The sequence below is a fragment of the Pseudopodoces humilis genome, chromosome 2 (genome assembly GCF_049639895.1).
Source record: "Pseudopodoces humilis isolate 2021_Gansu_Grassland_sample_001 chromosome 2, ASM4963989v1, whole genome shotgun sequence".
NCBI classification, from domain to species: domain Eukaryota; kingdom Metazoa; phylum Chordata; class Aves; order Passeriformes; family Paridae; genus Pseudopodoces; species Pseudopodoces humilis.
The window spans coordinates 64,702,707-64,715,077 of record NC_142201.1 but is presented as its reverse complement, the minus strand read 5'-3'; the positions used below and the strand labels follow the sequence as shown (position 1 = coordinate 64,715,077).

At 35.7% G+C, this 12,371-nt stretch overlaps 1 protein-coding gene across 16 annotated transcripts in view; it reads right to left on the bottom strand.

The window, feature by feature from the left end:
• The window catches only part of POSTN (periostin), a 31,273-nt gene extending 25,167 nt beyond the window's left edge, over positions 1 to 6,106 (bottom strand). For 3 of the 16 annotated variants that reach the window (XM_088050949.1, XM_014249821.2, XM_014249845.2), the window contains exons 1-3: positions 5,776 to 6,098; positions 4,227 to 4,325; positions 252 to 316 (exon numbers count right to left, since the gene is read on the bottom strand). In XM_088050949.1, the coding sequence (XP_087907075.1) occupies positions 252 to 316; positions 4,227 to 4,325; positions 5,776 to 5,897 (286 nt within the window). In that variant the 5' untranslated portion in view covers positions 5,898 to 6,098. Of the gene's footprint in view, positions 1 to 251; positions 317 to 4,226; positions 4,326 to 5,775 lie in introns of all 16 variants that reach the window. The other 13 variants (XM_088050954.1, XM_014249853.2, XM_088050956.1 and 10 more) reach the window with 11 other exon arrangements.
• Positions 6,107 to 12,371: the final 6,265 nt, after the last annotated feature.

Sequence of the window (12,371 nt, the reverse complement as noted above, 5' to 3'; positions counted from 1 at the left end):
ACTGAAGATACTATCAATTCTCACCAGTCCAGGATCTGGGAGGAGCTGGGAAATTCAACCTAAACTCTGTAATCAAATTCAATGCTAGCTGATTTTTAACTGTGTTCACCATGTGCAAATGGAGCTGTGCAGTCTTAGGCAGTGCTTCTTAAAAAGAGGCAATCATTTCTCATGATGACCACCTTTGAAACTCTGCTGTAATTTTAATTCTTTCCATATGCTGACTTATCCATAAGAAAATAAGCTTGTACCTGCAGGACATCCTCTTGTACCATCCATCTTCATATAGCCAGGACAGCACTCATATAAAACAGTTCTGTGGGATATAGACAAAAACACAGTTAAATAATATACAGGAGAAATAAACTAATTTTAGCTAAGTCTAATTCAATTTTTATTATCAATTTTTCATTGCTAGCACATACTCTCCAGCTATTCCGCCCTTTTTTTTGTCATTCAGCCTTTTTTGTATTGATTACAAATTGTCATATTTTACTAAATGTAAAGTTTTTAATTTAATGAATAACTGTTGTCATTAAATTTAAGCATTGGGAGGGAACACGGGATATAGAGTTACCAAAAGATGATGTGACTAGAACAGCGGCTGAAGAACATTAATTTATCTATTGTGTTTTGAGCAGATTATGGCATTGAATGAAGAGGGAAAAAAAAGATGAGGGCATTAAAATAAAATCCTGGTCGAAGGGTTTAAAGGAACAAGACAAATTTAAATGAACAGAATAGAAATTCAAGTGACAGAACTACATGAGGTCACCTACATATTTTTATGTTATTGAAATGAACAAGTATTTTGGAGAAGGCCCTGTGCATTGTATGGTGATAAAAAACGGGATAAGAGAGCCTCTGTTTTGCAAGGAAGAATCGGAAGAAGCTCAGGAATGAGGGAGAGAACGAATTAAGAACAGACATAAAACTGGTTATAGAGACGGAAAACACTAAAAACAGGATGGATGGACACAAGGGAAAGTTCACAGGTAAGCGTAGCGAGGATGAAAACCAGAATACAAGAAATCAAAACCAGAGTTTAAAAAGCATGTCATCACGGCATACAGAGACTTTAGCATTGCCAGGGGCCAGGAAATGTTATTTAATTATGTCAATAAAGTTCTCTCATTCTCAAATGCACATAAGCCACATGTAACAGCAAACCAGGGCTGAATGATGGTACTATAACGTAATGTTCATTTTAAAATTGTTTCTTATAAGATATAATGTCTTATTTAATAGACAGAAATAAGAGTTCTATCAATGACTTGTTTGAAGAATTCTCCTCTTTTACAGGAAAATGCAAATTCACTAAAGTTATCACAGAGGTAATTTTGGCTCCTCGGAAGAAATTTAATACTTTAAACTTCACATATTATTTTTCAAATTAGGGTACACTAATGTAAGGTACATGGGACACCATAATAACATCACTGTTTTACATAATAGATATATTTTTATAGGTGTGGCTGATGTTGGCAGTTCAAAAGTTCTGAACACTAATTCCTTGAAGGTTATAACTGTGTCTTTAATCACTACAGTCCAGCTTTTAATTTGCAGAATCTTTGGCTGCAGCTGAGTACACTTCTCTCATGTTTCGTAAATTAAAGCTGATGAAAAGTTAACCATAACCACATTAAAATGAACAGCTTATTTAAAAAAAAAAAAGTTGGACTTAATATCTTCAACATCCAAACTAAAGAGATAAAGAGATTTCAAAATAAAGTAGACTGGAAGAAAAATAATAATAAACAGCATGATTGGAAAACTGAGGATTATAATTCGTAAAAGGGAACAATCTGATAGAGGTGGTGAATATGACTTTTTTAAACCAGCTTTTATTTCTCCATGGTATAAAAATAATTTTTCTCTATTCCCTCATATATATATACATACATGACATATTCACCCTTCTGCCATGTGCATATTGTCAACTGAGAAGCCATATATTGAAAGTATTCATATAGTTCTTTTAGTACATCTCTTTCTTTAAAGCAATTCACAGAAGGCTATTCCTTGGGAATGCATGGATAGCATACAATTTAGACAACAGATTTTTAAGCTAATGATAAATCTTTTATTCTTAGTCCTTCTTGCATCCTTTCCAGAAGCAAATGATAAAACATAATAACCTGATTATCTGATTAAAAAAAAAAATTGTAGCAGAATAGGAATCAAAAGGTTCTCCCAGCTGTGTGAACTGCTTTGTCATGAGAAAGTATTTTTTCCTTTCCTGGAATAGAAAATCTTTCCCCCTCATCCCATGGGAAGCTATGAAAGATTGCAGTTTTATTAGCTTTTGGAAAAAGGAAAGAGGCTGCTGAGTTATAAGCATAAAGTAAGACATGGCAAGTTCAATCCTCATACCATATCCAGCAATGATACAATTAATGAAAGACAGAAAATTGGCTGAAGAACATAGTTAAGAAGAAAATGCTTCTTCAGCCAAGCATTACAAGATCAGTGCCTTTTTTACCACATATTTTGTTATACACAGCCCATGCTTCTTTTCAGTTATCAAGTTCCCACTTACATTATTCATGTTCACTAACAGTTTTCTGCAGTTAGAAGGTTCTTTAGCTGCGCCCAAAATGTAAGAAAGATGGGGTGGGAGAAAAGAGGTTTGTATGGAGCATCATCCCACAACAAGGTTAGCAACAGCCAAAACTCAGTGCAAGATGCATTTCCTCAGTACCACCCGTGTGTAGGCACAGCACACAGGGGAAGTGCCACCTCAGACCAGTCCAGAAATTATCCTCATGTGCATCCCTACTAGTTCAGTAAAAGCCTGTGGCCAAAAGAAGAAAGCAAGCAATTATTCAGATAAGAAAGCAATGTTGCATTTTTAAGCTTTTGCTGGGGTTTGTTTCTTTGTTTGTCTTGGGTTGGTGTGTTTTGTTGTTACTGTTTTTTAGGGGTTTTTTTTTAGTACAACCTTGTCCTGACCTCATCCAAAGGAGTATATTCCAAAGGAAAAAGACAGAACAGCACCACCTTAATCCTTGTTATTCTTGGCTAATAGAGCCACTTTTCAGTTTATTCAAATCAGCTCTGTGACTCATCTGTTTCTACTTCTTGCTGGCATGGAGATAAAATACTGCTGAGAAACAGTGGAAAGACTTTTGGTCCAACAAATCCTGATTTTAGGAAATTTTATGTTGCACCCTATTGTAAAAGGGAATTGCACATTATAAAAACTTTGAACATTTTATAGATATAAGTTAGGGAGGATTTGTTAACATGGAGATATTGACATGAGAAGAGCTGTTGTCCTTTGTATTAGCATTCTTATTGGAGTAAACCGTTCAATCTTGTCTGTATTTCTGGTTTTACTGTGCAAAGTATAAAACTCATTCATGGCTAAGACTGTGTTATAACAGATACTTTATTATAACCACAAAAACCCCTTAAACAACCCTCAGGAGTTCTATGACTCAACTTATTCTCACACACATTCTTTTCCTCATCTAGCCTTGCTCTGTGAGTGTTTGTACAACAGTAGGGGGGTTAAAATGGAAGGGGGAGAGCAGGTAATAATTTTGTGTAGACTGTCATGACCAAATCCACCCAGCCCTACTGCTCAATGTCTTCCTCTGGCTGGCTGTACTAGGCTTCTTGAGGCCTTACACAGGATTTGTTAAATATTTTATAACTAACGTTCCTCTAAATTCAAGTCATGAGGAGAACGAAGTCTCCACGTGACTTCAGTTTGATGAGTCTAAATTGCCTATTGCTTCAAATTATTTTTCCTAACACAGGAAGTTATCTATCAGTGCTTAACATATTTTTCTTCTGGAACTTGGCAATGTAATGAATTCCCTCAGACTGATTCTGAGAGTAGGCCTTCTCTTATGGAAAGACATGACATCTATCTAGGAATAAAACCACAGAAGTAGGTTGTTTTCCAAAACTGCCTGTGAGAATATTCAAGTTCCGCTCTAAGCATTTTCAGGAAATACTATTCTTCCCAATGTGTCTGTGGTAGAATAAAATTTAGTGCCAAAGTTGTCAGTAGTATGGCAGACTTTACTGAAAAGGTGAAGTATTTTGGATGACTTTCATTGTGCCCAGAGAAGGAAAGAAGTCAGTATTGCAATGCCACCTGGAGGAGAAGTACAGATTCTAATATAAGCAGTTTGTCTGTGACATAGGGAGTTTTCTAATTGCACATTTTATTATTTCAGTCAATGGAGAATAGCTTGGAAGCAGAGCATACTTACGCTTTCTTTCCACAGATGGCTTGCTGGTACCAGTTTCTGCAAGTGCTGAAGTATTTCTTTTTTGTTCCCATAACTTGCTGAAGAGCACAGACATTTGGGCTATGGGTGCAGTGAGAAACATTTTAAAAAGATGCTTTTGCACATAAAAAATTCTACATGAAATAGTAGCAAATACTCTTCCTGTTGAGTGAGAAATCAACATCTGCCTTCAGTTCCCAGGACAGGTGTGTTTTGAAGTAGCCACAATGCAAGCTCTTGGGACTACCCAGCTGGATTCCTTGGCAAGTCCACCCTCCCTGCAGCGTCAGAAGCTCCCCCTTCATTCTGGTTTGACCCTGTGTCTCTGATGGGCAGTGATCACCAGCTGTGCCTAGGCTAGTCTCAATATCCATTTCTCCCTTCCCCCTGTGAAGTGAATTACCAAACACCGGGGACCAGTGAATACCATGAGGCTCCTTTCATTAAAGTTTTTGTCTTTTGCACATCTGTGCAGCTGAAGGTCATGGGGAGGTGGGGGAAGAAAAGTGCCTTGTTCTTTATGTAGAAGGAAGCCCTGTCTTCTGTAAATCAATCAGCTATTTTGATTCCCAACCATTTTGAGTACCGCAGGCACCTAAATAAACATTCTGGGAATTACTGGGGACCAAAGGGTAAGTTGGCATGCAAATAAAAGGAGTCACAGACTTCAGAAGAGGAATACATGTTCCTAGGCATGGTGGTGTACAAAGATGAATTTCTTATGGTCAAATTCCACGGAGCAAGAACATTCCATCCCTAATTTTTATACTTTTGCAATTAGAAAAATTCATCAGTTCAGAAGTTAGAATATAAACCTTTGGAAAGCTAAAACAAATTTGAAAAGTGTGTGTGTGTGTGTAGCAGGCAGTGGGAAGATAGGATGGTAAACAATTCTTATTCACAGAATGTTTTTCTTAAGAAGACTAGGGGAAAATATCTTTAGGCACATGTGTTTCCCTGAGACCAGCTGTTCAAATTATTTCCATGTCTCCAAGCAGCCTGGCTTGTAAGCATTGCCTTTTGGAAGCCCTGCTGAGCAGCTTACTGCATTGCTCTAATGGGAACAGAAGTTTCACAAAGGATTCCCAGTATATATTCCCATATTAGAAAACATTCAAACAGAGTTCATGGTTTTCATCAGGATGGAATAAAGAGAGCAAATACCGTGGATAGCTATCAACTCTGCAAAAGTTTGAAAACATACACTAAATATTTCTGATATCCCATTACAATACTTACAAACTGAAATTAATTTTGGTCATTCTGAATCACATTTTACCCATTGAGAAACAGTGATTTTAGATTTGTTTCCATTTTATGAAGTTTAACAATATTCTGTCTCCTTTTAGAACTCCATGAAAAGCTTTTAATTCACAAACAATTCTTGTAAAATGAATTTTAAAAGAAAATTCTAATTGCATGACAGTAAAAATTGATAGTGAAACATTACATGTAATATAATGCTAGAAGAAAGAGGAGACTAAAGGTTAACAATTTCTTTTTAAATTAGAAATAGAAGCCAGTTACTTACCCCTGGTCGCGTGCCCTTATTCGACTATGAGTTAAAATCTTGTCATAGTGAGCAAAAGCAGCTGCTTGTTCAAAAGCAGACAACAAAAAAGTCAAAAAGGTGAATAAGAAAAAGATCTTCATCTTTAGTCCTCTGTTGCTTCTGGCAAGTCTAGAAGAGAGAACTGGCAAAGGGTCTGGAGAGCTGACAATTTATATACATGTTAGAAGGTGGTGGGAGGGAACCACAGGATCAACCTGAAACTTTGTACCACCCCCCTTAAAACAACAGCTTTTGCTGCCAGATTCAGTAACCTAATTCAGTGCAATACATTAACCATATAAATCATTTCTTTTAATCCCCAATTGATTAATTTGTTCCTTATTAGAGAAGGCTTAACATTTTATTCTGCTGACACGACAACAGAGAAAATTTGAGAAGTTTGGACTTTGACTTATGGTTTAGTATTTATAGCACTGAGGCATCCAGAGGTCACGATCATTGCGTGTGGTTTAATTCAAACCCAGAGGAAGATGTTGTCTGTTCCCATAAGAACTGCATTGCTTTCCTTTGTTTTGCATGTCCTCACAGTTATCAGCTATGAGCTGTTGATGAAAATTTCAAATGCGGTTGCCAATAACCTGGAATAGTATTTTTGTCTTGAGAGAAAAAAAAGCTGTATTAACACACATTCTGATTATGAAGTAGTCGCTCAGTCAAATGCAGTATTAGTTTAAATATTCGTTTTAATTCTAATGATAACAATTCCTGATACATAATGCTTTCATTCAGAGCTTTATGTAATATATGATTACATATCATATCAAAATCACAGAGCATCTGAAAATTTGAATGTGTACCTTTCAGTACTTATTAGTCAGGCCTTCAAAGCCTCTTGTATGGTAAAGAGAAAATGTAATTCTGGGCTGTAATTGAGGAAACTGAGGCAGAAGTGACAAGCTCAAGCCTCCTATGAAGGGATAGTCTTAAGGCTCCAAGGACAGTTGGTGTGTAGACTGCAATCTAGGAGTTTGAAATTTTCATGTCAAGGAAAAAATTCTGCCATTTCAATAGATGTGTTTACATAACACTTCATGGTTTCTAAGATTAAGAGCAGAGACATTTGGTTCAATGGTGTGTGGGCTTTTGTTCTATTGTGACCTCTACACATCCAGCTTGCAAAAACTCAAGATAACTCATGAAAGTGTCAGCACCTCTTGATGTGTGAAATCCATGCCTGAAACCTCACTGACAGATCACTGATGGAGGTGATGGGTCATCCCTGTGACTTCATATTACAAGCTTTAGGAGACTATCAGCACGGTGCTCTTATTTCTCCCAGAGCTTTTTATTTTTTTCTGGTCTTTGCAGCAAGAAATATTCAGAAGTATCACATCCAAAGTGCTGAGCTGTGATATTTCAAGCTGGTAATTGGCCTTAGTTAAATAGTCTTTGCAGTTCTCAATTTAAAGGTAAAAAAAATCAGAAGATACACTGTAAAATTAACTTGAAAAACTTCAGAAAGTCACAGAACTGTCCCAGTAACCTGTCTTCTCTGGAGTCCTCCCCTCATAGCTGTGATCTCAGCATAGCTCAGGTTCTTCTCTTCCACACTTACCATGTAGCACCAAAAAATATTAATACAATTAATACCGCTGCATGCATTGAGCTCTGGTTTACATTACTCTTGTTTTCAGAGCTATCCACCACAGTAAATGATGGAGCAATCTGAGCAGGGAAACCATTTTTCTTTCCACAGTTTTCCAGTTTTCTGACTGGCAACCCTACCTCAAACCTCAGAGAGTCCCGTTTGTTCTCTGCATTGAGTACCGTAGGCCATAATCCAACATGTAATAGCAGGCCTGGTGACACCATTATACTATATTTAATGGGGCAAGCTTTAACAAAAAATAGTAAATGCAGAGGTAAAGTTTCCTGAAATAAAATAGCATAAGGAAATAAAATAATGAACACAGGTTTAATTTTCTGAAAAGAATATCTAAATTCCTGAATGAGTTATTCTGGTGAGTGCTGTATAAACCTACTGATCCTAAAATGGATAAAGCTTATATTTTAGTGGAGATTACTTTCTTGAAAATATCACCCCAAGAATAGTGACACACTTTCAATTTAAGTAATAAGCAATTTAAACAATAAGTAATAGCAAAAGAAAACAAAAAGCATAAAGAAGAAAAAGGTCCAATTATATGAATCTTATTCCTCCTTTATGTTTGTTAAACTAGATATAAAAACCAGTATTGGTGTCAAGTTCTGTGTTGCTTGTGATATAATGGCATGCTGAACTGCACCCCTGAGGAACCATTTTATAATTTGCCAAATAAACTACTGCTCTAGTTAGCCAGTTCTTTATTCACTTGTGCTTACTGCTACTTCATTTATTTTAATTTGTTGTTTATTTAGCACATTGGCTACCCCACCAAGCTGCCACCTTAGGTTTTTCTCTTTCTTCAGCTAAATGCTTTGTGTTATTTTATTTCCTAAGTGATGTGATGTTGAAGTTCTAAGTATAAATGTTAAATATTTAATAATAAAAAAGTAGATGAAAACACCTCATGGATTTGAATTATTATTGTAGTAATAGAAATCTTCATTATCCAAAACAGAAGGAGTTTATCCAAAGAAATATCTGGGATAAGAATGGAACAGATGATGATTTTCATCTTCCAGGACACACACATAATGTCAAGAAGCAAAGTCTAAGGCATCTGCTATTCTGAACAGTTTATTGTATTTCTCTAGAGACCTCTAGTGGAGAGAAATCTGTAAAGTCATTTTCTGAAACCTATGTTAAGTGCTTACACTAAGCAGTTATTGCATGATAAGCAACTAATTTTATTATTTCTGAAGAGGATTAGTTTAACTATATGATACAAATTCTTTGTATTCAAGTATTTAGGGTTGTGAATAATTTCTTTTACGTCAAATTGAAGTTACAGAAACATCTGTCTATTAATAATTTGTGGCCAATCCAAAAAAGGGAAATCTAAATTATAGTAATATGGTTCAAAAGATGCCAGTAATAATTCTGGACTTCTCTCTGATCCTTTACTGCAGAACTTAATAAAAATGATTATGCTCCTGAATATCAATTATCATTCTTTTAAGTTTAAATTTCATTTGGCACACATTGTCAAATATTGTTTCTCCTTATATTTCCACCTTTTTTCAGTAACTAAACTTACTCTATTCATTACTCTGTCTTTCCAAGTTTTAGCAACAGGAGGGTGTTTATCAAAATAGCTTCATATTATTTCCCCATGACATGACCCAGTGAATGTATGACATAGCATGTATATATAAATATATATGGGAATTAAATCACAGGAAACATTTCTAGATGTAGAAATACAAAGATAGCTCATAGCCATCTGAATTTAGAAGAGAAGAGATGGAGAAAGGAAGACTCAAAGTTGTCATTCTGGTGATTTAGAGCTGCAGGTATTAATCAATACTTTGGTTCCTTCCGTATTGTAAGGAAACACTCATCTTTGGATAACCTCAGAAGCTATAGGTATCTGGTTTTAAGCAAGTCAACAGGAGCTGTAAAATTAACCTGATCTCTTAGGAAGTGCTGTTTTATTGTCAAATTTTGATGGAAGAAGAAATATTCCTAAATGTTAAAATATCATGTACATACTCCAACATTTTGTATAGTATGAATTTATTCTATCATTTCTATGCATAATGATTAAATTTAAAGATCAATATCTACAGATATAGCTGTCTATATCTATAGATATCTATCTATTTATATCATAGATGTTATTCTAAACTAAGACTTAAAGTATCTTGTATGCCAATTTGTGGATCTGTTTTGCTTTAGGAAAGTATATTTAATGGTGATTTACAAACCCAGGGAAGGATTGCTTCTAATTAATCTCTCAACAGTTTCTCATTGTATGGACTGAACCTTCTTATGCATTTTGGGAAAAATATACAGCCCCAAATATCAAAATATTCTGCTTTCTCTGTGTCGAAGTGACACTAGAAATCCCAGCATATGAATTGCAATGAGCACATGGTAAAATATCATAAAGTACAGCAGTAAAGCATGTATGGTCTGATTCCTCAATCTTGATCTGCATATTTAGCTCAGTTACCTTGGAAAATTAAGTAAGGATTAGCCTTAGTCCTCAGGAAAAAGGAATGTTGATTTCTAGTCCAACAGCAGATGATGCTGTTGCCATTGGCAAACAGTTGTTTTCTTCCTTAGAGAATGAGCACCTCTTCTGACAAGGCAGACTGTGATAAAATCCAGTGCATTCTCGACTTCTTGTGCTTGTCAACACATGGCAAGTGCGACACCGAGATAAGAGCTGAGGGAGCCAATCAATAGGAGTTAAGAAGTCAATCAGGCAGCAGGAGAACGTGGTAGAGGGTCCCAAAGACACAGTAGATGCTACAAGGGTGTTCGTCTTGTGCACCACTAATTGTTTAAGGTTGCCCTGGAATTAGATGGTACGACAATGAACTACACTGTGTGTTGACACTCTCTATTCTTTACTGCTTAAAGGAAAAAACACAGACAAGCAAGCAAAGAAAAACCCTGTGAATTTGCCAGTGCAATCCTATTTGTTTAGTTAGTGAACATGCCTTGCAAACAATATTTTTTTGGTTTAGGTTGAAGTGACAGCAAATTGTCAGTAATATGCATCCTAAATGGCCCAATTAAATGCTTATTTATTCTTCTGGAAAGCTTTTAGAGATTTCAAAGGTCATTTAAACTATTCTAGTGCAGGTAAAAATTACCACACTTCTAGTTAATCAAAAGGCCATTTATTGCAGTGTCTGTATTGCCATGAACACTAAGGTCCCCAGGATGTGTATACTACACAAATGGTAGCTGTTACATCTGGTTTGAATTTTGTAATGGCTACTGTCAAGTTAAGCTAAAAATCCAAAGCTTCTTGGTATTTACAGGCAGCATAATCCTGAATGCCAGGAGTCTCTCCTGTAACAGCCAGACTTCGAGACCTAGAACATACAAGGGCGTGAATCAAAACTGTAGGAAAGATGCTGGATGTGGTGGTATGGTGGCTGGCTGTTTAGTATGAAAAATATGGGAATAATCATTATTTATGACAAAAGAGATCTTTTAAGTTAGTCCTTTGATCAATAACACCATGATAATAAAAGAGCTACTTTTGCTTTACACTAAGTGTAATAAATAAACAGTTATGAGTTGCTTGAAGAGAAACAAATACTTGCAGGTTTTATAAGGTTAAACATAAGAAAGACAACATCCTCAAAAACATGAAAATAAGAATTTCCAAACCTGAGGTGTGAAACTTTAAGGCTGAACTTGCTCAGTTCGAACTTGTGTATGTGTGTATGGAAGGGAAATAGATTTGACATTTAAGTTATTTTTCATTATTGATTTTTTCCTCAAGTTTCAAGTGCACACGACATACCAAGATAGAACTTTTGCTAAGCAAAGAATGTAGTAGTGTCAGCTGCATGTGGGAAAAGAGTTAGGCAACTACATTAAGTTTTTTGAGAACAATCTGACAGATTCTCAGAGATTTCAGGAAACAGACTCATTAATATTGTTAGCAAAATCTAAAATTCTTGTTCTGATAATTTTTTTTAAATGGAACTGACATGAAACTGAATGCAAGATTGATCTGTGATAAAATGATGATAAATATTAAAATAGATAAAAGTATTATTAATTGAAAAATATAACTATAAAATTAATATAATTCTATTTACATGGGTGACTATAAAACACAGTTTAAAATCTTGAGTTTCAAGAGCTACTGAGAAGCCACAGCTTCCCCTCAAACTGAGCCGGGAGGGATTTGACCCTGGCTTCCCACATGGTGCAAAATATCAGGCTCTCCATTTGTCTGACATTCAAGTTTTTGTTTACTGCCCAGAGCTGAAATGAAAGTCAGGGAACCCATCCTAGACATGATAAGACATATTGTCTTCCTTCTTGCATCTACATTCCTATATAACCTGTCTGGAGACAGGACAATTGTCTGGTGTCTCTTTCCTACAAACAGCTACAGTACCTGGCATGACTTTTAGGACCTTCTTAGTATGTGATTAGGCTACAGTATTGTAAATATGGGAAAAAAAACCCCAACACAGTATGGGTTGTAAGCCAAGGATTCTCCATATAAATCTTCGGTACAAAAAGTAGTTTCTTTGATTTGGAGAAGTTTAAGACGTTAATTTTGCTAAGAAACAAAATACCTCTTCCAGAAACTGAAGGTTTTAGCTTTTAAAAAATTATGAGTTTACTTAATAAGATCAATAAATAGCTCTACTAATAAGAACTTGATGCTGAAGTGCTGTCTTATACCAGTGAGACCCTGCACTGTGCATAAACCAAAGGAAAATGAATAAGACCTCAAATGTGGCCAGATTTTAGTTTTTATAGACAGTGTGATAAGGTCAAAACTTAAATGTTTTTATGACAAAAAACATGGTACTGTCTTCACCACGAATATTTCAAAATACACAAGTTGTCTTCTGAAGGTCTAAGATGGCATGAGAATATGAGTGATGTCACCTTTCTAAAGCAGATCACACAAACCAGCTTGAAGAAAAACAAACCTGCTCTTACTAGATCTCATATAGATTCACCC